General features: G+C 38.8%; 1 protein-coding gene across 1 annotated transcript in view; it reads right to left on the reverse strand.

Annotated features, from left to right (window-relative positions):
* Window positions 1-345: 345 nt before the first annotated feature.
* Window positions 346-26,823, reverse strand: part of Abca3 (ATP binding cassette subfamily A member 3) — a 201,783-nt gene continuing 175,305 nt past the window's right edge. Inside the window, exons 33-37 of the mRNA XM_071663978.1 lie at window positions 24,164-24,334; window positions 19,503-19,625; window positions 15,018-15,118; window positions 14,342-14,493; window positions 346-10,959 (exon numbers count right to left, since the gene is read on the reverse strand). Coding sequence (XP_071520079.1) covers window positions 10,903-10,959; window positions 14,342-14,493; window positions 15,018-15,118; window positions 19,503-19,625; window positions 24,164-24,334 — 604 coding nt within the window. The 3' untranslated portion in view covers window positions 346-10,902. The remainder of the gene's footprint in view (window positions 10,960-14,341; window positions 14,494-15,017; window positions 15,119-19,502; window positions 19,626-24,163; window positions 24,335-26,823) is intronic.

Below are 26,823 nucleotides of genomic sequence, written 5' to 3' on the forward strand. Positions count from 1 at the left end.
GAAATTCCTAACACTAAAATCACACTATCATTATCCTAATCACTGAAAGACAATCAGAAAACTGGCACTCCCTCCTTAAAACAATGAACCAAAAAATCCAGAGCTACCAACTGTGGCACACGTTAAGGAAGATTCACATTTACCACACCAATCCAGCCTCTACTCATAAAGTGATGAAATTGTAAATGTTGACATTTCCATAAGTTGAAAAATATAAGTACAAAGAGAGTTCTAGAAATGGGGCCCCATGTGTGTAGATATCCCTTCCTGTGCTGTACAAAGAATTAATTACATACAGAACTATCACAAACAATTCAAGCAGAGGGAAAGACAACTATATACATCTTTTAAGATAAATACATGGTCTATATTTTTATTATTCTTTCACAAACATTAATGAATGCTACAATAAATTTGTGCTCTACAGTAAAATTACATCTTGACTAAAAATATACATATTACAGCTCATACCTAAGTAATAAAAATAATCTTCATGCATCACATTTTGATTGGGAGTACTTACAGTAAAATTCAAGCATAAAGTTATTAATAAAAACCTTTATTCAAGAAATTTCTTTTTCAAACCTTATGTCTTGTTAAACTAATACTGCTAAAAGTTTACTGTAATAACTTTAAGTGATAATATCACACTCATCATTCAGTCCCATCAGTATTACCAACACCTTATCACAGACAGGGTATGTGATCTCATCTGTTTGTTCAACTCCTCACAGAAAGACCGTCAATAAATAAAGTTATGGTAGATTTTGAGTTAAAATGCCAGATAAGGGTCTGGGTAAGAGGTTAGCCCCACACTTAAATACAGCCTTACACTGTTAGGTAGTATTGCAGACAGGGAACTTATCAATTACCATGAGTGGCAGTATGTCTCACATTGTGGAGGTAGAACTCTGTTGCCAAAAAACCTTTACTGCTATAAGGCTTGATAAGGTAGTGAAAAAAGGAAGCCTTTCTCTAATCCGTCATCTATAATATTGTAAGAGGAGATACCAAACCAGAAACTAGTTTGTACTAAAGAAGTGATGATTCAAATGTTCACTGTAACTATGCTAAGCTAATAAGCATCTCAAGGACAAAAAATTGATCTACCTCATACATGGATATTATGCAACTGAAAGTGGGTTAAAATCTAAAAAAAACTTTCCTTTAACCTAAAGCACAAGTTCATACCCTACTGGTGCAAGAACTTGAATGGCTAAAGTAAATTCCTACATATTATTCATGTACATTACAGCACGTCTTGTTTACTGAGGCATTTTACTTTCTTAGATTAATTAATCATTGAAGAATTTAAAAAGACAATGCTGTCAAAGAGAGCATTTACTTAAAAATGTCAAGTGTTTATCAATATCAAATCATGATATGTGCAAAATGCTTTTAGCTGTGGCACCTGTGCAAAATTTAATAAAACAATGGACTACAGAAGATCTAGGATCAGAACATAAAACAGCCACCACTGGTCTCATGTTGCAGGAGTTTTCCTCATCACCGGACAGAAGTTTATCTGTGCTCCTATAGGATCATATCTTAATTTGATAACAACAACAAAATACATCAACATACAAGATCAGCACACAAGAAAAAAGTCAGTAGCTATTCATAAGTAAAAGATGTTGACAGCTATATATCGACCTGGGCCATTTCTTTCATCTGTTTCCTTGTGCTACCTTGCTAATGCGGGAGACAGCAAAAAAAAAAAAAAAAAAAAAAAAAATATATATATATATATTTTATTATATTATATTATACTTTGTCGCTGTCTCCCGCGTTTGCGAGGTAGCGCAAGGAAACAGACGAAAGAAATGGCCCAACCTCCCCCCATACACATGTATATACATACGTCCACACACGCAAATATACATACCTACACAGCTTTCCATGGTTTACCCCATACGCTTCACATGCCTTGATTTAATCCACTGACAGCACGTCAACCCCGGTATACCACATCGCTCCAATTCACTCTATTCCTTGCCCTCCTTTCACCCTCCTGCATGTTCAGGCCCCGATCACACAAAATCTTTTTCACTCCATCTTTCCACCTCCAATTTGGTCTCCCTCTTCTCCTCGTTCCCTCCACCTCCGACACATATATCCTCTTGGTCAGTCTTTCCTCACTCATTCTCTCCATGTGCCCAAACCACTTCAAAACACCCTCTTCTGCTCTCTCAACCACGCTCTTTTTATTTCCACACATCTCTCTTACCCTTACGTTACTCACTCGATCAAACCACCTCACACCACACATTGTCCTCAAACATCTCATTTCCAGCACATCCATCCTCCTGCGCACAACTCTATCCATAGCCCACACCTCGCAACCATACAACATTGTTGGAACCACTATTCCTTCAAACATACCCATTTTTGCTTTCCGAGATAATGTTCTCGACTTCCACACATTTTTCAAGGCCCCCAGAATTTTCGCCCCCTCCCCCACCCTATGATCCACTTCCGCTTCCATGGATCCATCCACTGCCAGATCCACTCCCAGATATCTAAAACACTTCACTTCCTCCAGTTTTTCTCCATTCAAACTCACCTCCCACTTGACTTGACCCTAAACCCTACTGTACCTAATGACCTTGCTCTTATTCACATTTACTCTTAACTTTCTTCTTCCACACACTTTACCAAACTCAGTCACCAGCTTCTGCAGTTTCTCACATGAATCAGCCACCAGCACTGTATCATCAGCGAACAACAACTGACTCACTTCCCAAGCTCTCTCATCCCCAACAGACTTCATCCTTGCCCCTCTTTCCAAAACTCTTGCATTTACCTCCCTAACAACCCCATCCATAAACAAATTAAACAACCATGGAGACATCACACACCCCTGCCGCAAACCTACATTCACTGAGAACCAATCACTTTCCTCTCTTCCTACCCTTACACATGCCTTACATCCTCGATAAAAACTTTTCACTGCTTCTAACAACTTTCCTCCCACACCATATATTCTTAATACCTTCCACAGAGCATCTCTATCAACTCTATCATATGCCTTCTCCAGATCCATAAATGCTACATACAAATCCATTTGCTTTTCTAAGTATTTCTCACATACATTCTTCAAAGCAAACACCTGATCCACACATCCTCTACCACTTCTGAAACCATATATATATATATATATCCTCCCTGGGGATAGAGGAGAAAGAATACTTCCCACGAATTCCCTGCGTGTCATAGGAGGCGACTAAAAGGGGAGGGAGCAGGGGGGGCTGGAAATCCTCCCCTCTCTATTTTCTTTAATTTTTCCAAAAAAGGGAACAGAGAAGGGGGCTAGGTGAGGATATTCCCTCAAAGGCCCAGTCCTCTGTTCTTAACGCTACCTCGCTAATGCGGGAAATGGCGAATAGTTTGAAAAAAAAAATATATATATATATATATATATATATATATATATATATATATATATATATATATATATATATATATATATATATATATATATATATATTTTTTTTTTTTTTTTTTTATTATACTTTGTCGCTGTCTCCCGCGTTTGCGAGGTAGCGCAAGGAAACAGACGAAAGAAATGGCCCAACCCCCCCCCATACACATGTATATACATACGTCCACACACGCAAATATACATACCTACACAGCTTTCCATGGTTTACCCCAGACGCTTCACATGCCTTGATTCAATCCACTGACAGCACGTCAACCCCGGTATACCACATCGCTCCAATTCACTCTATTCCTTGCCCTCCTTTCACCCTCCTGCATGTTCAGGCCCCGATCGCTCAAAATCTTTTTCACTCCATCCTTCCACCTCCAATTTGGTCTCCCACTTCTCCTCGTTCCCTCCACCTCTGACACATATATCCTCTTGGTCAATCTTTCCTCACTAATTCTCTCCATGTTACCAAACCATTTCAAAACACCCTCTTCTGCTCTCTCAACCACACTCTTTTTATTACCACACATCTCTCTTACCTTTTCTTTACTTACTCAATCAAACCACCTCACACCACATATTGTCTTCAAACAACACATTTCCAACACATCCACCCTCCTTTGCACAACTCTATCTATAGCCCACGCCTCGCAACCATATAACATTGTTGGAACCACTATTCCTTCAAACATACCCATTTTTGCTTTCTGAGATAATGTTCTTGCCTTCCACACATTTTTCAGTGCTCCCAGAACTTTCACCCCCTCCCCCACCCTGTGATGCACCTCTGCTTCCATGATCCCATCCGCTACCAAATCCACTCCCAGATATCTAAAACACTTTACTTCCTGCAGTTTTTCTCCATTCAAACTTACCTTCCAATTGACTTGTCCCTCAACCTTACTGTACCTAATAACCTTGATTTTATTCACATTTACCCTCAGCTTTCCTCTTTCACACACTTTACCAAACTCAGTCACCAGCTTCGGCAGTTTCTCACCCGAATCAGCCATCAGCGCTGTATCATCAGTGAACAACAACTGACTCACTTCCCAAGCCCTCTCATCCACAACAGACTGCATACTTGCCCCTCTCTCCAAAACTCTTGCATTCACCTCCCTAACAACCCCATCCATAAACAAATTAAAAAAAACATGGAGACATCACGACCCCTGCCGCAAACCGACATTCACTGAGAACCATCACTTTCCTCTCTTCCTACGCGTACACATGCCTTACATCCTCGATAAAAACTTTTCACTGCTTCTAGCATTTTCCCTACCACACCATATATTCTTAACACCTTCCACAGAGTATCTCTATCAACTCTATGATATGCCTTCTCCAGATCCATAAATGCCACATACAAATCCATTTGTTATTCTAAGTATATCTCACATACATTCTTCAAAGCAAACACCTGATCCACAGATCCTCTACCACTTCTAAAACCACACTGCTCTTCCCCAATCTGATGCTATGCACATGCCTTCACCCTCTCAATCAATACCCTCCCATATAATTTCCCAGGAATACTCAACAAACTTATACCTCTGTAATTTGAACACTCACCTTTATCCCCTTTGCCATTGTACATTGGCACTATGCATGCATTCCACCAATCCTCAGGCACTTCACCATGAGCCATACATATATTAAATATCCTTACCACCCAGGCAGCAACACAGTCACCCCCTTTTTTAATAAACCCCACTGCAATACCAATTTCAAAACAAATATGCTCAACATATTATATCTACTGCATTTTGATTACTTTCATATTCTTCTTTTATGAACAGAGAATATAACTAACATCCACCAGACTCTAAATATAGAGATCTGGTGTATTTATTATGTGACAGATCTTTATTTTGTTAAAGTCCCTGATTTGTCCAAGATACAATATGCTATACCCAGAGCCACTCTGCCACTTGTTCCTTGGTATTCCAAGTGTTATATGTAAATTTGCATTCTTTATGGAAATAGGGAAAATTTTATGGATCTTATGTCCATGGGGATGCATGCCATATACCTTACTGAATGCTGGCCAGTAATTAACTGAAAATGGCTCACAAGACTGTACAATTAAACATGGCTGGACGTTAAAGGTAACCTCTGCAGCCTGCTACTCTTAATATAATCAATGGTGTAAATGCACTTCGTCAAAGCCATGTGATCCACATTATTGTAACATGATAAACACAAACATATCACACCTCCATAACGTAATGAACATAGTATCACTGGTATCGACCAAAACTCTTTACTTTTACCTAAAATAACACACATAAATCAACTATATAAATCTTAAGCTTTCAGCGGTGTACTGCACTGACCTCTTCTTAGAATGGTATATATTTAGAAAGATGTAAAACCAGTAATTGGTAAGCAGCCACCAGCCAGGGAGGTATATTACTGGTGCTACCTGCGTGGGTATTGGGAGGGTTAGTGATGGCTGCATAATGAACCAGCATTTCAGTGATTGTCTAGCTGCACTTCTTTGATTTTGGTAGGTGTTGTTTCTTTCTGCCCCACCCACACATGGACTGTTGGCATTCTGTCCACAAACATACAATCTCTCCTTGTCACATGTAATACCTCAAACTTATCTCATGCAACTCATTTTTTGTAACTCAAAATTTTCCTGTGGTGAGTTCTATGCACTAGCCTTGCCTTTTGGCAAAATAGTAAGAGCAATAAAACAATGGATAGATAGGTGGGACTTCAAACAAGAGCATTCGGTAGATGTCGTAGATGAGAGCATTATGAAAAAGTATTAGGCAGAAGTAGTAGGTAGGGGCATTAGCTTAATGAAGTATGTTGGAACATTAAGTCGAAGAAATAGGTGGGGGCATTTGGTTAAAGTAGTATGCTGGAACATTAGGTATAAGTAGTTGATTGGATCATTAAGTAGGAGCCTCTGAAAACAGTGATAGAGTTGCCCTATGCCTGTGGCTTGTTAAGGGTGAGGCATTAAAGGCTAAGAAATGATAATGGAGTTCAACCCTTTTGCCATGGCCATCCCCTTGAGGGAGTTCCCAAAGTGAATTGACATCAGAGATACAGATACAAAGAGATGGTAAAACTATCTCTCTCTCTCTCTCTCTCTCTCTACTGGAGGTAAAGCTCTCTAAGCATCTAAGAGAGGACTTGCTCACTTGAGGCTTGAGATTCCATTTTACCCCCATTATGAAGTATATCCATGATGATTGGCCCTCTTTGGCAACCATAAAACTCATCAGGCCAGTAGATGCTCATTTATGGACTCAATCACCTTATAGCAACCTGTCTAGGCTTATGACGTAAAGCATGAAGGTTACAAGCCACCAAGCTGCTATCTACTTCCACTGACTGACTGACTGTTGGAGTGTGTGCCTTAGTCCTGTTACTGGCATGAATTCGGAAATGGCTTTTCAAAACAGAAAGAGGAAAAGGGAATAAAATGGATGCTTAGGCAACAATGCCCAAAATATATTAATTGTTTAAAATAAATCAATTAAACAGCATATATTGTTATTGTTACCACCATCAACATTTTACATGTCACGCTTAAAAGTCACAGTTTAGCACCAATTTCTATAACACTACTGTAGAATAATAAAAATAAAGGTGTGATGAAAGAAGACACACAAAGATTACTTTAAGAATGAATTAACACCTGCAAGCCATCAACTTTCTACCACTGAGGGAGAAAAAAGTGCTAAGTCACCAATTGGGCTGCATGGAAGGAATCAGCTGTTTGATTAACTGAATGTTCATTCCTCCGACTTATATGCATTATGGATGTCCACTGGGATAGTTCTCCATGCACCAGCAACCAATGGCAGCTTTTTATTATGTTCACTGACAACACAGTGGTTTTACCACATCCACCCTGCTCTGCACAACCCTATCTATAGCCCACACTTCGCAGCCATATAACATTGTTGGAACCACTATTCCTTCAAACATATCCATTTTTGCTCTCTGAGATAATGTTCTCGCCTTCCACACATTCTTCAACGCTCCGAGAACATTCGCCCCCTACCCCCGTGACTCACTTCAGCTTCCATGGTTTCTTCCGCTGCTAAATCCACTCCCAGATATTTAAAACACTTCACTTCCTCCAGTGTTTCTCCATTCAAACTTACCTCCCAATTGACTTGTCCCTCAACCATACTGAACCTAATAATCTTGCTCTTATTCACATTTACTCTCAGCTTTCTTCTTTCACACACTTTACCAAAGTCCATACCAAGCATACTTGCCCCTCTCCAAAACTCTTGCATTCACCTCCGTAATCACCCCATCCATAAACAAATTAAACAACCATGGAGACATCACGCACCCCTGTTGCAAACTGAGATTCACTGGGAACCAATCACTCTCCTCTCTTCCTATTCGTACACATGCCTTACATCCTAGATAAAAACTTTTCACTGCTTCTAGCAACTTACCTCCTACATCGTATAACCTCTCCAGATACATAAATGCTACATACAAATCCATTTGTTTTTCAAAGTATTTCTTACATACATTTTTCAAAGCAAACACCTGATCCACACATCCTCTACCACTTCTGAAACCACACTGCTCTTCCCCAATCTGACACTCTGTACATACCTTCACCCTCTCAATCAATACCCGCCCATACAAATTCCCAGGAATACTCAACATACTTATACCTCTGTAGTTAGAAAACTCACCTTTATCCCCTTTGCATTTGTACAATGGCACTAAGCATGCATTCCGTCAATCCTCAGGCACTTCACCCTGATACATACATACACTGAATATCCTTACCAACCAATCAACAACACAGTCACCCACTTCCTGAATAAATTCTACTTAAATACCATCCAAACTCTCCGCCTTGCCAGATCTCATCTTCTAGGAGCTTTCCTTTCACACCATTTATTTCTAAAACCTTCCACAAGGCATCTCCATCAACCCTATCATATGCTTTCTCCAGACCCATAAATACCATATGCAAATCCATCTATTTCTTTAAGTATTTCTCACACACATTCTTCAAAGCAAACACCTGATCCACACATCCTTTACCACTTCTGAAACAACACCATTCCTCCCTAGTCTGACTCTCTCAATCACTAACCTCCCATACAACTTATCAAGTACACTTAACAAACTTATGCCTCCGCAGTTTGAACACTCATCTTTATCCTGCTTGCTTTTATACAATGGCACTACACATGCATTTCATCAATCCTCAGGCAATAGATGAGAATGTGCAGAGGAGGGTGGCTGTGCTGATATGAAATGTTTGAGAACAATACATGGTGTGATACAGTTTGACTGAGTAAGAAATAAAAGGGTAAGTGAGAGGGTTGGTAAGAAAAAGAATATAGGCAAGAGAGATAAAGCTCTCACTTGAAGAACCTACAGTAAGGTCCTGGGTAATAATAACAATACTTTCATGGAAACTGTTCCTTGGGTAAACGTAAGAAAAGCCCCAAGCTATTTGACAGATCAACCAACCAATCAAACAACCTGGTAACTTCTTGAAACTTTGTTTCCCTGTTGCTCATGACAAATTTGCACTGGAGGTAAAATGCCCCTGCCAAACATGTATCACAAATTCAACAGTCCACTGGTATGTAGTACCTCCAGCCAAACATACCTGTTAAACAGAAAGAGTCAGAACACATCTGACATGCTTGTGATCCTGAGACTTATGAAAGAGCCAGCCTGTACAGCATGGTGACTGCTGGGATGATGATGTCATCAATGGGTGGTGGCTGCAGTTAGGATGTGAATTTTAAGATGAGCTATTGCTGCAACCTTAGTTTGGATGGATGTAATGGGTGAGAGGCATAATCCTCTATAACCCCTCAATATTGATGGATGTATCTCATGGACTAACAGGACAGACTGAATCTGCTAAAAAAAAGTAGCATGGCAAAAATGATAAAAAGAGATAAGTTCCCATGAATGGACGCTACAACTTCCTCTCTATAAACAAAGAGATAGTAACAATATACACGCACACACATATGCCTGTAAACATAAATACAAATACATTCGCACCTTCATCACACACATACAGTGATGGAATATATACACAACTAATATCACATCACAATGATATTTAGGTTAGCCATAAGTCCATAAATGGTAATATGAGAATTAACATTTTGTCATATACAGAAAGCTAAGTGTATATAACTTATGAATATGTTAATTCTTACTGCAATTTTCTAATTTTCTTGGGTTATTTTTGGTGTCTATTGCAGCAACAAACAAGAAATATAGTTGGTTCTAACACTTAAAAGTGACAAAATCTATGATTTTGACAAATATGAATGCAAGTAATGCTCCCTGAGCATGAGCTAATTTTTGTCCGTTTTTACACATTTCATCTTTACAATATAGTTGTAATGATGAAAAAAAAAATCCAAATAGGTAGTGTAAGGAAAAAAGGCTGAGAGTCTTGACTTCTTTGGATGTTGCTCTTTTGTATGGAAAGTAACAACATCACCTGTAAAACAGTTAAAATGACCTAAAGTATCCCTATAACATACTACTTGGGTCAAACAGTTAAGATGGCACCACTGATCTGCCATATTAAAGCTTTCTACTAAATTTGTCTCTACTGACAGACAATCTATCAGTTTTTGGAAGAAAATTGCACAGATGTATTCGCCAATAAGAATGGCTGTAACACTTGAACAGGAGCTAGAAATGCTACACAACTCCCTACCTGGACAAGTTATGGCATAATAAGACTGACTGTCCATGAAGGCAAAGGCTATAGATGATTTCAGTTTAGCGTGAAGCCGGTGATGGTAGACAAGTCACTTAGCCCTGATACATATTACTGAGAGGCCATTGATAACTTTAATAAAATTTTCAGTGCTCTGCTGATTTTGTTGTCAAGTATCTTGACTAGGCAAGTTAGTGGTAAGTCTTTCTGATGTACAAAGACCAACTGAGAAACTAAACATTGTCATACGAATTTTGATAAGACAAAAAAATTTTAATAAAGAGACAGAGAAAATAAGCATGTCATAGGACTCATGATTACCACATTAATGAATGTTTAATGTGTATATCATAGATACAATAAAATAATAATGCAAAGGTAGCATTAAAGATCTGCTTGAGAAGATTTACTGCAAATACAATTTGTGCAATTCAAGAAATACCCTTAATCTCTTCAAGAAAATTATAACACACTGCAAATTCCTAAACTTAGATGTAAATCTTTGGATATTCTTTATAAAGACACTACACTCTACCTTCATAATTGTCTAACATATACTGTGACTAGTACAATATATACATCAACCTGCTATTTCTATATCAGTAACCTCATTGTTTGTACTCAAATATACTATATATCAGGTTGAGTCTTTAACTTGATAGCATCACTGTTGAGTTAAACCTGACTGGCTTTATATCAAAAACTATTTTGTTTTCTTTTATCAAGTGATTTATAACAAGATGGTTATCAAAATAATAATGTTTTCATTCTATCTAATGTTGCCATCTTCGTCAGGTCTCTGTCCACGAGTAAACGTTAAGAAAACCTGCAACAGAATGAAGTGATTAATAGTGACTCTATTCAAAGTATTGCACATGTAAAATATTCTGACATACACAAAACGTGAAATGTTCTGTATTATGCAATTTCTGTTTAATGTTAGATACTGTAAACATGTTTAAACTATTAAAATATGCCTAAAATCATTACAACTGAATAGTGAAAATTAATGGTATAAGTGATCACCAGCAAATAAACATACATAAGGCTGATACTCTGTTATGTCAACTGAAGCACCTGTGCTAACACTCATCTTTTCAATCCTCTACCACTGGATTAACTCACATCTAAGACTTTACAGTAAATCAATGATTGTTTATGGACTGAATTTTTTGAGTAAAAGACAATATTACTTACTGGTTATTCTGTTTCTGATTCTTTTAAGATGTCTGATCACAAACAAATCTATTTTTCTGCATCATATTAATTCATTTCCAAAGGAATTATTGCATGCACTAATCTGACTTGCATATTCCTGACATGAAATTTAAGGGTGAATTGATAAAATACTGCAAACATACCCATTTTCACCCTCTCAGATAATGGCCTCTCATTCTACATATTCTTCAATGCTCCCATAACCTTTGCCTCCTTACCCACCCTATGGCTCACTTCAGCATCTATATGCCCACTGTCCCCTCCCAGATAGCTAAGACACCTCATTTTCTCTAATTTTAAACTCACACGCCATCTAACTTGTCCCTCTACCTTGCTAACTCTAATAATCTTGCTTTTACTCACATTTACTTTCAACTTTCTCTTTTCTCACACTCATCCAAACTCACTCAAATCTGCCACCAAAGCTGTGTCATCAACAAACAACTGACTTACTTCCCAGGCCCCCCTTATCCTCATAACAGGATACTTGCCCCTCTCTCCAAGACTCGCATTTATCTCTCTCACCACTCCATCCAAAAGCAAATTAAACAGCCATGGCGACATTACACACCCATGTTGCAGACCCAACTTTCACTTGGATCTATTCGCTTTCTTCTCTTCCTATTTGTACACACACCTTAAACACTTCATGAAAACTTTTCACTGCTTCTAGCAGCTTTCCTCCCACACAATACATTTTCAAAACCTCCCATAAGGTATTTCTATTAACCCTCTCATATGCTTTCTCCAGATCCATAAATACCACATACACATTCTTCTGTTTACTAAGTATTTCTCACATACATTCTTTAAGGCAAACATCTGATCCCCATATCCTCTACACTTCTGAAACCAAACTGTTCCTCCCAGGTATGATACTCTGTCCATGCCCTCACCCTCTCAGTCACTACTCTCCCATAAAACTTACTACATACATTCACCTTTCTTCCTCTCATCTTTATACATTGGCAGTATAAACAAAGTCTGCCAATCATCAGGTACCTCATCATGATCCAACCATACATGGAAAATCCCAATTAACCAATCAAGAACACAGTCTTCCCCTTTCTTGAGAAATTTAATCCCAATACCATCCACACCAGGTCCTTTGACACATTTCAGCTTAGGCAAGGCTATCACCACTTTTTCTTTCTTCACCAAAACCAACCACGCAAAATAAGATTTTAGTAACAAATCGAAAATCACCAGATTAACATGGATTTACATGATTTGCCTCAAAGGTCCTCTTCACAAACATTGCTTCCATACAGATCTCTCACCATCTATGTAACTATCTATCTATATCTCTTACGACCATTTCCCCCTCTAGACTTCATTATTCTGCTGAGAGATCAAGTTACTCTAAAACTTCTGCAGCATAGATGGTATACTTCTTTGGTATGTAAGATGCTAATACTTATCTATCTATCCATCTTCATCTATGATAACCATTCCCTCCAGGAACTCCCATCAAGGTGGGGTGTCATGGCAAAAGATTTTCCACTTATCCCTTCCTTACATGCTTTTCTTCTTCTCTATCTTTCGATGTCATAGGTGGTCTCCCCATTAAATCAATCCCTTTAATTGTACTAAAATACACTTTCCTTGTAAGCTCCCCAGCTTGCATTCTTTCCACATGGCCAAACTATCTCAAAGTATTATGTTTCACACACTGTACATATCCACAATTCTTTTCCTTTGCATTCCCTGCCATACTACGTCTCTCATATAACCCCCCATTTCTTTCTTTATTCCATCTAGTCATACCACATGCTCCTCTCACATAACTCATTTCCACAGCCTGGATTCTTTCCCTCTTCCCAATAATTTTCATTCATTTTTGTCAATACCATTCCTCCTTACATGCCCTCCTATAACTTCCACTGATCATTTTCATTTTCACTCCATATGGGTTTTCCCAATACCTAGTGCATCCAAACTAAAACTTTTAAACTTCTCCACAAGCTCCCTCCTTTTACTCTCACCAGTGTGCATCCAAACTAAAACTTTTAAACTTCTCCACAAGCTCCCTCCTTTTACTCTCACCAGTCATCCCATTTACATTCAGAGCCATCACCCTCACCTGCCCATCCCTGTTGCATCCCAGCATAACTGGTAGACTCCAGTGCTGTTTCTTAGCCTTTTGTGCTTCACCCTTGGCAGGCCACTGGCATTGGGCAACTCCACCACTTTGTTTCCCATAAGCAGTGGGGCTCCCAAACTGTCTAAAACACTTCAAGTGTTTGTCTGAATGTATCAAAAAAACTACTATTGCCCTGAATGATAGGGCAATGCCTCCCCCTTTGGTTCTACCCACTAAGGGTGTAATAACAAGGTCACCACGAGAAAGTAGGGTGAGACTTGGATACTCCTGAAAACTAGAGTAATCCCTTGAGGCATTGCAATTCAAAGCTTCTCCCAACTTTTGAGCCTGTACCACAGAAGCAACACCTCCTAACCTCATTGGTTATGACACTGCCATTGCACAAAGCTGATAGAAGAGACTGCTGTCATCCATTTTTGTATACAGGAAAACAATCATCTACACAGTTCTCTGCCATGACTTGGAAATGTACTAATAACAAATTTCAAGCAGAAAACATGCAAAATGCATCCTAGAGGTCTGCTGTTCATCACCTGCCATCAAAACTTGGCAAATCTCTGTTTCATAACAATGGCACTGATTTAACTGCTGATAGCTGCTTTATACTCTTCGATCATTAACCTATGAAGGATCATCCTTTCCTAATGTCAAGAACAAAGAGATCAATTCTAAATTTATACAAAGGAACAGTATCTATGGGTATAAGTACGTGTCTGTGATTAAGTGAAACTGTTAAGTAAGCCAATGATTAGTAATTTCATCATAAAAAGTGTCAAAAATAGTTGTAACTCTACATAATTTAGTACAATATACATACATTGTACAAATCAAAAATTAATGAACAATGTAAGATTAAATCAAATGAAGCAAGATCCACAAAACTAACCCTCTCAAGTGTGGTTTGAGTAACAGCATAGTCATCAATTGGCAACTCCCGACGATTTCTTTCTAATGTTCCAAATACTGCTGCCCAAGTCAGGCCTTCAGCAGGGACAAAGTACTCCAATCGTCCCCACTGCATTTCTCTCAAGTGACTAGCTGCAGAATAGGAACATACAATAAACTGAGTTTTGATCTTGTAAAATAAGAAACAACCACAGTCTCTGTAAATAATAAGTAAAATGGTAACCTATGGGAATACCCACCATTCTGTTTCCTTGGGAGAGAATCACTATGTAAAAACTACCACCCACCATCATCTCCTCTCAAGGAAATCCAGACGAGAAAGGAACATAGAGGAGAAAGAATACTGACCACACATTCCCTGCATATCATAGAAGGTGACTAAGAGGGGTGGGAGTGGGTGACTGGAAATCCTCCCTTGCTGTATTACTTTCCAAAAGAAAGACTAGAGCAAGGAGCCACGTGAGGATTTTTCCCTCTAAGGCTCTATCCATATCATGTCAGTCCCATATCACTATACTTACCCAAGACACCTCTTAAATATTTAAATTCTCTCGACTCTTCCATGCTTTCTCCCCTCATATCCAAAACATAATTTAGTACATCTCTTCATTCTAGGACAGAATCAAAATGCATAAATGATTGTAACTTTGTCTCACCTGGGAAAGTTTTCTCAATAAAATGCTTAACAGAGAGCATTTCTGATGGCATCTCTGTCAGACTGGTGCCATTACTATCTTCTGAACTGGACATGCAGACCCTGAAGACAATAAAGTACATTTGGATAATAGTCATTTAAAATAGTGTCACCTGTGGCAGCGTACCTAAACATACTTTGACTCAAAACATTAATAAACTTTGCAGTTCAGATAGACCCAGAATTTTAAATGAAGTAAGGAATATACAGAAATATATATATGCTTATATGTTTAAAAATGGTATATGTTTACAAGCTGTGAATAAATCCTAGGGAGGTCCATATAAAAGGTTAGTAAAATTCTAAATATACCAAGTATACTGTATGGTAAATGAAAGGTTGATGAAGAATATTTATGGCAGTAAAGTTTAGAGCAGGTCTATCTATCTATATTTCTGATACCTGTTCCCTTTGGGAACTCCCATCAAGGGGTGGCCATGGCAAAAGTCTTCACTTGTCCCTGTACTTACATGCCTCCCTTGCATACACCATTCCACTCATTCCTCTGTTTCTCTCCCTCCAGTACTCCTCAATCCTGTTTGCACATGTCAAAGGTGGTCTTCCACTCAAATCAAGCCCTTTAATTGTACTATCATACACTCTCCTAAACTGCAAGTCTTGCATTCTTTCCACATGCCCAAACCATCTCAAAGTATTACATTTCACCTACTCTAGTACTCCATAATTCACTCCTTTTGCACTCTTTGCCATACCACATCTCTCATATATCCTTTCATTCTTCCTTCATTCCATCTAGTCATACCACATGCTCTTCAAATAGCTCATTTCCACAGCCTGGATTCTTGACTCTTGTGCCTCATTCCACATTCATGTTTTGGCTGCTTACCTACATGACTTCTCCACTCTGTACTACTCTCTTCCTTTTCTCTCATTCCATATCACCACAATTACCCAGGACAGTTCCCAGATACTTAAATTCCCTCACTTCTTCCAGTCTCTCCTCTATATCCACAGCACAATTTAGTACACCTTCTTCTTTCACTCTATATGGTTTTACAAATCTATACTTTCAATCCGTTTCCTTTCAAACAACATTACTTTACTTTCAATTGCATTTGCTAACAATCTCCTACATTTACACACTTCATAAAACACACTTACAACCTTCTGCAACTCCTCTTCACTCTCCACATACAACACAGTATCATCCACAAACAGGCTTGCCACAAGCCACCATATCTCACCACCACATGCCATCTCTGCATTCCCTTTCCCTAGTTTTGCTTTCATCTCTCTCATCATTCCATCCATTTATACATCAAAAAGCCACAGTGACATCACACAAAGCTGCCTCAAACATACATGTTTCCCAAAACTTTCACTCAACTCTCCATCCACTCTTACATGTGCATCTGCTCCTCCACAGAAGGCTTTTACCTGATTCAACAGTTGTCCCCTTATACCAAATATCTTTAACACATCCCACAAAGCATTCCACTTCACTCTGTCATACAACTTCTCCAGATCCATAAATGCCACATACAAATCCATTCATTTTTTGTAAAAACTTTTCACACATGTTTTTCAAATCAAACACCTGATCCACACCTCCTCTACCACTCCTGAAACCATACTGCTCTTTTCCAATCTTCTGCAGTTTCTCACCCAAATCAGCCACCAGCACTGTATCATCAGTGAACAACGACTGACTCACTTCCCAAGCCCTCTCATCCTCAACAGACTGCATATACATATTTTTTTTTAAACATTTGCCATTTCTTGCATTACTTTCCCTGGTTATTTCAGTGATGATACAGCGCTGGTGGCTGATTCATGTGAGAAACTGCAGAAGCTGGTGACTGAGTTTGGTAAAGTGTGTGAAAGAAGAAAGTTGAGAGTAAATGTGAATAAGAGCAAGGTTATTAGGTACAGTAGGGTTGAGAGTCAAGTCAATTGGGAGGTAAGTTTGAATGGAGAAAAACTGGAGGAAGTAAAGTGTTTTAGATATCTGGGAGTGGATCTGGCAGCGGATGGAACCATGGAAGCGGAAGTGAGTCATAGGGTGGGGGAGGGGGCGAAAATCCTGGTAGCCTTGAAGAATGTTTGGAAGTCGAGAACATTATCTTGGAAAGCAAAAATGGGTATGTTCGAAGGAATAGTGGTTCCAACAATGTTGTAAGGTTGCAAGGCGTGGGCTATGGATAGAGTTGTGTGCAGGAGGGTGGATGTGCTGGAAATGAGATGTTTGAGGACAATATGTGGTGTGAGGTGGTTTGATCGAGTAAGTAATGTAAGGGTAAGAGAGATGTGTGGACATAAAAAGAGTGTGGTTGAGAAAGCAGAAGAGGGTGTTTTGAAATGGTTTGGTCACATGGAGAGAATGAGAGAAGAAAGATTGACCAAGAGGATATATGTGTCGGAGGTGGAGGGAACGAGGAGAAGTAGGGGACCAAATTGGAGGTGGAAAGATGGAGTGAAAAAGATTTTGAGTGATCGGGGCCTGAACATGCAGGAGGGTGAAAGGCGGGCAAGGAATAGAGTGAATTGGATCGATGTGGTATACCAGGGTCGAAGTGCTGTCAATGGATTGAATCAGGGCATGTGAAGCGTCTGGGGTAAACCATGGAAAGTTCTGTGGGGCCTGGATGTGGAAAGGGAGCTGTGGTTTCAGGCATTATTACATGACAGCTAGAGACTGAGTGTGAACGAATGGGGCCTTTGTTGTCTTTTCCTAGCGCTACCTCGCACACATGAGGGGGGAGGGGGATGTTATTCCATGTGTGGTAAGGTGGTGATGGGAATAAATAAAGGCAAACAGTATGAATTATGTACATGTGTATATATGTATATGTCTGTGTGTGTATATATATGTGTACACTGAGATGTATAGGTATGTACATTTGCATGTGTGGACATGTATGTAAAAACATGTGTATGGGGGTGGGTTGGGCCATTTCTTTCATCTGTTTCCTTGCGCTACCTCGCAAACGTGGGAGACAGCGACAAAGCAAAATAAATAAATATAAATAAATATTATTTTTTTATTTTTTATTTTTTATATACATATACCTCTGTGGAAGGTATTAAGAATATATGGTGTGGGAGGCAAGTTGTTAGAAGCAGTGAAAAGTTTTTATCGAGGATGTAAGGCATGTGTACGTGTAGGAAGAGAGGAAAGTGATTGGTTCTCAGTGAATGTAGGTTTGCGGCAGGGGTGTGTGATGTCTCCATGGTTGTTTAATTTGTTTATGGATGGGGTTGTTAGGGAGGTGAATGCAAGAGTTTTGGAAAGAGGGGCAAGTATGAAGTCTGTTGGGGATGAGAGAGCTTGGGAAGTGAGTCAGTTGTTGTTCGCTGATGATACAGCGCTGGTGGCTGATTCATGTGAGAAACTGCAGAAGCTGGTGACTGAGTTTGGTAAAGTGTGTGAAAGAAGAAAGTTAAGAGTAAATGTGAATAAGAGCAAGGTTATTAGGTACAGTAGGGTTGAGGGTCAATTCAATTGGGAGGTGAGTTTGAATGGAGAAAAACTGGAGGAAAGGAAGTGTTTTAGATATCTGGGAGTGGATCTGGCAGCGGATGGAACCATGGAAGCGGAAGTGGATCATAGGGTGGGGGAGGGGGCGAAAATTCTGGGAGCCTTGAAGAATGTGTGGAAGTCGAGAACATTATCTCGGAAAGCAAAAATGGGTATGTTTGAAGGAACAGTGGTTCCAACAATGTTGTATGGTTGCGAGGCGTGGACTATGGATAGAGTTGTGCGCAGGAGGATGGATGTGCTGGAAATGAGATGTTTGAGGACAATGTGTGGTGTGAGGTGGTTTGATCGAGTAAGTAACGTAAGGGTAAGAGAGATGTGTGGAAATAAAAAGAGCGTGGTTGAGAGAGCAGAAGAGGGTGTTTTGAAATGGTTTGGTCACATGGAGAGAATGAGTGAAGAAAGATTGACCAAGAGGATATATGTGTCGGAGGTGGAGGGAACGAGGAGAAGAGGGAGACCAAATTGGAGGTGGAAAGATGGAGTGAAAAAGATTTTGTGTGATCGGGGCCTGAACATGCAGGAGGGTGAAAGGAGGGCAAAGAATAGAGTGAATTGGAGCGATGTGGTATACCGGGGTTGACGTGCTGTCAGTGGGTTGAATCAAGGCATGTGTATGGGGGGGGTTGGGCCATTTCTTTCGTCTGTTTCCTTGCGCTACCTCGCAAACGCAGGAGACAGCGGCAAAAAAAAAAAAAAAAAAAAAAAAAAAAAAAAAAAAAAAATTATTTTGTCACCTCATACATGTGGCAAGAGGGAAGGAAGAACTTTCCCACAAAATGGAATGCCTGGATTACTGGTAATGTGAACTACGGAGGCAAAATCCCATTTCATGGATGTTACTACTACAAAGATTTCCCAGCAAAACTTAAGAAAGTATGAGTTATCAATTAGTTGTACTTTACCCTTCTTGCTACCAACATGGTGAAAAATTTAAACAGGACTTACCTAATTATAACAGAGTAGCCTTCACTAAACTTGCTCTTTAAGTGTTGTGGAGATCCTATACAGCAGAATTTTCCATTGACCATAATGGCCAGTCGTGTACAGAGAGCTTCACATTCCTCCATACTGTAAGATGCATATATCAGTTAGTAAAATAATCCCTTTCAATCATGAAGCATGAACACAAAAACAATGCAAATCTATTCTTTGAGTATATAAATCAATTCTACATATAATCTATAAAAGACAAATAATGATTTTCGATATTCAATGATCAAATTAGTGATTACCTACTTGTTATAAGGGAAGGGAATTTTGCCAGTTTTGAATCATTTCTCAATCTTTTTTCTATCACACAGTCCCTTGGATTTCAATATATTTTCCACACTCACCACTATTTTCTTTAGCTTATTTCACCAATGCACTATTGCATCACTAAAGGAGAAAAGTTGAATATCTCAAATCAAGCATTCCAAAAACTGGCAACTTTCAAAATCCAGATTTTATTTTTACCCCAAGACAGCATGGGCAACTGAGGTTTTAAGAGTATATGGTATGGGAGGTAAGTTGCTACAAGTAGTGAAAAGTTTTTACCAAGGATGTAAGGCATGTGTACGAGTAGGAATACAGGAAAGTGATTGGTTCTCAGTGAATGTCAGTTTCCAGCTCTATTCCTTGCACACCTTTCACCCTCCTGTATGTTCAGGCCCCAACTGCTCAAAATCTTTTTCACTCCATCCTTCCACCTCCAATTTGGTCTCCTGCTTCTACTTGTTCCCTCCACCTCTGACACACATATCCTCTTTGTCAACCTTTCCTCATTCATTCTCTTAATATGTCCAAATCATTTCAAACACACCCTCTTCTGCTATCTCAACCTCACTCTTTCTACTTCCACATATCTCTGTTACCCTTTCATTGATTACTCGATCAAACCACCTCACACCACATCTTATCCTAAAGCATTTCATTTCCAACTCATCCACCCTCCTCCATACAACCCTATCTATAGCCCATGCCTTGCAACCATATAATACTGCTGGAACCACTATTCCTTCAAACATACCCATTTTTGCTTTCCAAGATAACATTCTCTCTTTCCACACATTCTTCATCGCTTCCTGAACCTCTGCCTACCCCCTACCCTGTGACTCACTTCTGCTTTCATGGTTCCATTTACTGCTAAGTCCACTCCCAGATATCTAAACCACCTCACTTCCTCCAATTTCTATCCCTTCAAACTTACATCTCTACTTACTTGTTTCTGAACCCAACAGAACCTAATAACCTTGCTCTTATTCACATTCACTCTCAACTTTCTCCTTTCACACACTTTTCCATAGTCTGTCACCAACTTCTACAGTTTCTCACTTGAATCAGCCACCAGCGCTGTATCATTTGTGAACAACAACTGACACTTCCCAGGCCCTGCCATCCCCAACAGACTGCATACTTGCCCCTCTCTCTAAAACTCTTGCATTTACCTTCCTAATCACCCTATCCATAAACAAATTAAACACCCATAAGGACATCAAACATACATGCGTACATACATACATGCTTGCAATTTCCCATGTGAGTGGGGTAAGTTCAAGAAAAGATGGACTCCCCCTTCAGTTCAACCCCTAAAGGTGTAATATCAAGGTCTCATGATGTTGAGTTCTGATGACAGGATAGGCAGAATGCTGACACCTATGTTTCTTTCACACACACAGTTCCATATCTCATTTCCCAAAAGATAAAAGTAATAACTGTAGATAATAATACCAATTCCATTTCTGTGGAAAACAATAATGAAAATAACCGTAGGAATATTTCACATGCCCCATGCATAGACACCAGAGGTAGACAAATGACCACATAACCAGTAAACAGAAATCTGTAATGAACATGATTAGGTAACAATGGGAGATTCTAGTACTTACAATGTGGCTATGAGTAAACCTGATAATCATTGTGTGGGAAAAAAACACAAGGAAAAAGAAGACTTGAAAAACATATATCTTTCAAAATCAAAGATAAAGATGAAGTATGAAAAATGAAAATTAAATCCTTTATCCATCATTGTTTTCATGTGGTGTAGTGCTGAAGTGAATGTCTCCTTGAGTGACTTGGTGCATTGTAGGGTAGTGAAAAGAGTGATAGGACCAGGCAGTACACAGCAAGGGAGGAGAAAGGAACATTTAATGGAGAAGAAATCTTGTCTTTTACAGACAATGCATGAATGTTGTTGTTGGAATATCCAAACAGAAAAGATGAGTAACTGACCCATATAGAGTATTACACTATGAAGTTTATGCTTCGCTAGCAATTTTCTTTCTCTTTCACCTCACACACCACTTGTACTACCATGGGAAGTAGAAGTACCAACAAATGATGTCCATTACAATTAGGATATCAAAGGAATAAAAAAAGTGAGTTAATGACATTAAGAGAGAAGTAAGTTTATCAAAGAATTAATAAAAAGTTTATGCTTCAAAAACACTCCTTTGCATCAGACTTTCCTCATGCACCACTTGCACTGTGGGAAAATTGTACAATATCGAGTCATTAAGAGACAGAGATGCCTGTAAGTCTTCCATGCTGACATAGGAGCCACTGAGGGTCTAAATAATGCATGAGTAGTGAGGATTCCTACTGGGCTATGTGACTTGGTTTATGAATGCGACTCTTGGCACTTAATCAAATAAAGTAGGCAGAGATTTTGCCTCATATGACGTATGTCACAGCTGATGTGCTGCCAAGGATTAACATACAGTATCTTAGTAGGAAGAATCCATATTCAGTATTTCTGGGAAGGGAAAACAATTAAGACTTGCTGCAGAAAGACTTTATATAACTTGCTGAAAATTTTTTTCATGATATGAATATACTTAGTTCTAGCCACATATCAAAATCTTTTCTACAATGTGGCAGCTGAAGAAAAGTTTGAATAAGTGATCACCAACAAATCTTTTTTGTGGAAACTATCAATACTACAGCTGGTAATGCTTACTGTACTGATTATTGTGAGGCCAATGCCAGATCATGAATGGGCTGTTGCACTATCTCTACCTAAACCACTAAGCATTGGAGCTCTTTACCTTTTACCTTTTCATGTTTTTCCTTACTTTGTGATTTGTCTCATCGTAAAATGCATGCTTTCCAGTTTCTCTACAACTCTTAGATTATTTTTCCGCTTCTTTATTACTTTTCCATCCCTTTACACCATTGGTGGCCTCAGGTGAATATAAGTGGCTTCATACTGGAATAAAGGGCTTCAGTGGATACATATTACCAAAGATGAGGAAATTATCCTTACTTTGGCATCCCCTGCAGGTAATGCTCGTACCAGGTACCAAAATTGCCCGGGCAGAGGAATGCTGGCTGCACCGAAGCTGGCTTTCTTTTTCTTGAACAAAATGTTTCTGAGAATGGCCAATGAAGAGGCCAACTATAACCTTACATCAAGTTCTGACATATGCAGGGGGACACTGCAGAATGACTGAGTTATGTCCCTGGCAATCTGTCATTCTAGGGGAATGTTGTAGTAGGAACAACTGAAATCCATCATTTATCTATCAGTATTAATATGGACTTTTGTCAATGACTGGATTCTTCATCACATATAAAAAGGAGGAATGGATATTAAAATGTGAGCAGCCATAAGACACAGTTATGCTATAATATTGAAGGAAGAGCAAAAGGTAAGGGAAAATGAAAAAGGTATACAACATAAAGAAAGCTTGTGATATTGCTTTGTGTCCATGGAAGAATTGAATATAATGAGACTAGACAGAGGCATGATAAAATGAGAATACATTATAGGAAATCTAACTTCCTATGTCTTTCCCAGTAACTATGACCTTGCACATTATGAAAGACAAGTCTTTTGCTTCCTCTAAAATTCATAAATACTTTTCCTTGTCTCTTCTCTGTCCCTTTCACAACTCTCTATTTCAATTAAGGCCCAGCCTTGATGTGGACTTCTGTCCATGACTGGGGCCTCCAACAAAAGAGGAAAAAGCATAATGCATATTAGGTAATACTGCAATAGGTGGGAATAATGGAATGAACTGGGTATCATAAACAGGCAGAAATCTTATTACTATATAGCTTCTTTCTTTCTTTCATACTATTCGCCATTTCCCACGTTAGCGAGGTAGCGTTAAGAACGGAGGACAGGGCCTTTGAGGGAATATCCTCACCCCAGGGATATTATTCTTATTTTGCTTTGTCACTGTCTCCCACATTAGCGAGGTAGCGCAAGGAAACAGATGAAAGAATGGCCCAACCCACCCATATACACATGTATATACATACACGTCCACACACGCAAATATACATACCTATACATCTCAACGTATACATGTATATACACACACAGACATATACATATATACACGTGTACATAATTCATACTGTCTGCCTTTATTCATTCCCATCGCCACCTCGCCACACATGTAATAACAACTCCCTCCCCCCTCATGTGTGCGAGGTAGTGCTAGGGAAAGACAACAAAGGCCCCATTCGTTCACACTCAGTCTCTAGCTGTCATGTTATAATGCACCGATACCACAGCTCCCTTTCCACATCCAGGCCCCACAGAACTTTCCCTGGTTTACCCCAGACGCTTCACATGCCCTGGTTCAATCCATTGACAGGGATATATAAATGATTATTACCTGTGAGATGTAAGAATAATGCTTCTACCAGCATCACGAACTGATGTCAGTACATCCCAGAGTAATCTCCGTGCTACGGGATCCATTCCTGATGATGGTTCATCAAGGAGCACCAGAGGGGGATCACCCACTAGAGCCACTCCTGTGCTAAGTTTGCGTTTGTTTCCTCCACTGATGAAAAATGCAATACATAATAAAATCATTACTTAAAATGAAAATGACTATCATATTACATATCATTCCTAACTGAAATATATATGGTGACAAGAACAGAACTCAGCCCTGAAAATACTCCATCACATCAAAATAAAAAGCTAACAGTATATACAAGAATCAAACTTACTTTCAAAGTCATTCTGTGAATTTACAGCTGCAACAGTCCTAACACTTCAGTCAAGACTAAATAATGCATGATAATAATTAAGAGCCATTTGAAAGTTGAATACCATCTACAGATTTTCAAGAATTTTTCACTGGTTTTCCAAACAGTTTTGTCCAATATATATTTGTTATGTAAGTTTCCTGTTTTCTTCTAGTCTGTAATTTTCATATCAGTGCCAATACTGATTCATGTAACTAGTTTATTTCAATTTTCTGTTTGATGCTATTGTATCATTTTCAAGTTCAGAGTTGGCCAACTAACATTTTTTATGTACATTTTGTGACCACAGGATAGAAAGTGGTTATGGGTTAAGAAAAAGTATGAAACACACTACACTTCATACTCTGTATATCAATCATTTCCATAGATATTACTATGAAAATGCATTCACTTATATTTGATATTGTATTACTTTAATGCTAAACCCTTACAATACCAGAAACATATTATGGGTTTTGAGTAATTGAAGTACTTTTTGATGTTTTACCACCAAAATATGACCATCTGTTAAATAAACACTAATCTTCATACCCTGCTAAATCATTCAAACTTGTAGTCAGTTCTTGGCAAATGTGACCCAAATATAGTAGCTGACTGCTCTTAGATAAATAATGTAATGTACATCTTTTACTTTCTACATCCTGGGTCTAGGGCGAGGAAGAAATTGCAATTCAGATCCAACACTTAACCTATCCCTTCCATTCAACCTTGTTAAGAGCTTAGACTTCAGATGCATAAACTGCAATGGAATATCTCCATACCATACCATTTTCTCACAAGCTTTTGGCAAATACAGCAGACTGCTGAAATTTTATAATCACCTGCACAAAACATCTGTTTTTAAAGGCCTCTCTTGTTTCTGAGGAGCATTATCATCTTCCTAGATTATGGCATCTTGAATGAACTGATTAGTATTTGTAGTTCATGATAATTCATGTTGCAATGCTAATACAAGTACAATCAGTTTTAATAAACGTTTTGGTAGAAATAAGTGGCACTTGGATTTTCCAATTTCATTCCAATCTGTGTTAGACAACATCCACAGAACATAAGCATCATCAGCTGAGATGTGCACTATACTGCTCTGACACAGAGCAAAAGGTTAACCTCTGTAAGTCATAACATAACACACTTGCCTTTGTTTACATTTCAATGCTGCAGCTCTGCAACAATTATAGATATCTGCATAACACACAAAAATGCTCTCTGCATCACCTGCTGCCTATATCTTTCTTCTTTATCTATCTGATTTAGAGGGTATGCATCATGTGCTACGACTCACCTCCTGGGTCACACTCTTAAAGGTCAAGATTAGAGGTGAGACACTTCTGGCGTAAAACGGACTTTTGGGAAATTGTTGATAGAGAGTTGCCTGGTTAGAAGTTGCGTGATGGAAAGTTGTTGACCAAGGAGTTGTTTGCTGGTACACCTCTCTTTGAATGGAACATATTGTTCATCCAAACTAACAGTTGCTATTATGTTATACATCAACTGACGACTTTCATTCCATGTATTCCAAACATCTCTGACAAGAGCAAGTTTATCATGGGCATCAGCTTAGATTTCAGTCTCTTTGTCATCAAAACTAATGTATCCTAAAAACTTATGACAAACATTCCAATGAAAATGGTGCACAAAATATGAGGCATCCTTACTCGTCATCCCATAAGGTTTTAAAAGATTCACTATGAGAGTTATTAAGACAAGCATGAAGTTACAGTCCACAGCAAACCTTCACTTCAATGTGACTGGTGATTTGTCTTCTAAGCTCAGCTTGCTTCTTTGTTTGTCATTTCCAAAATGATGTTGAAAATTTTTTAGGAAATGAAAAGTTCAAAAGCAGATGATACATCCTCTATAATTCTTATAAATGCACAGCATTGAATTCTGGGCTGTTCCTCATCTGAATGCCATCACTGTAACATGTGGAATTTGCTGTTCATTTTCATAATCAATGCCAATGCTAGAATCTCTGTTCACTTTCAATATACAGTTCATCAATTTCTTCAACAGGCAGGGTCTGTGCATAAAATCTTGCTACTTTATCTGATATTGCATTCCTTAAAATGTAAGGAGTAAACAGGCAAGCACAATTATAAACCTAGAAGGCAAAAAGATAATAAAGGTCAAACTGCTCAAATTACTGATCAGTGAGCTCCTATAATCTATATGCCCTTTATAAAGGCAAGGGAGCCACAAGTGACTGCTCGAATTACAGAGCCATAATTCTGTGAAATATACCTGGTAAGGTGCGTGGAAGAGCAGTAGCATGTATAAG

This window comes from Panulirus ornatus, chromosome 8 (genome assembly GCF_036320965.1).
Source record: "Panulirus ornatus isolate Po-2019 chromosome 8, ASM3632096v1, whole genome shotgun sequence".
Lineage (NCBI taxonomy): Eukaryota > Metazoa > Arthropoda > Malacostraca > Decapoda > Palinuridae > Panulirus > Panulirus ornatus.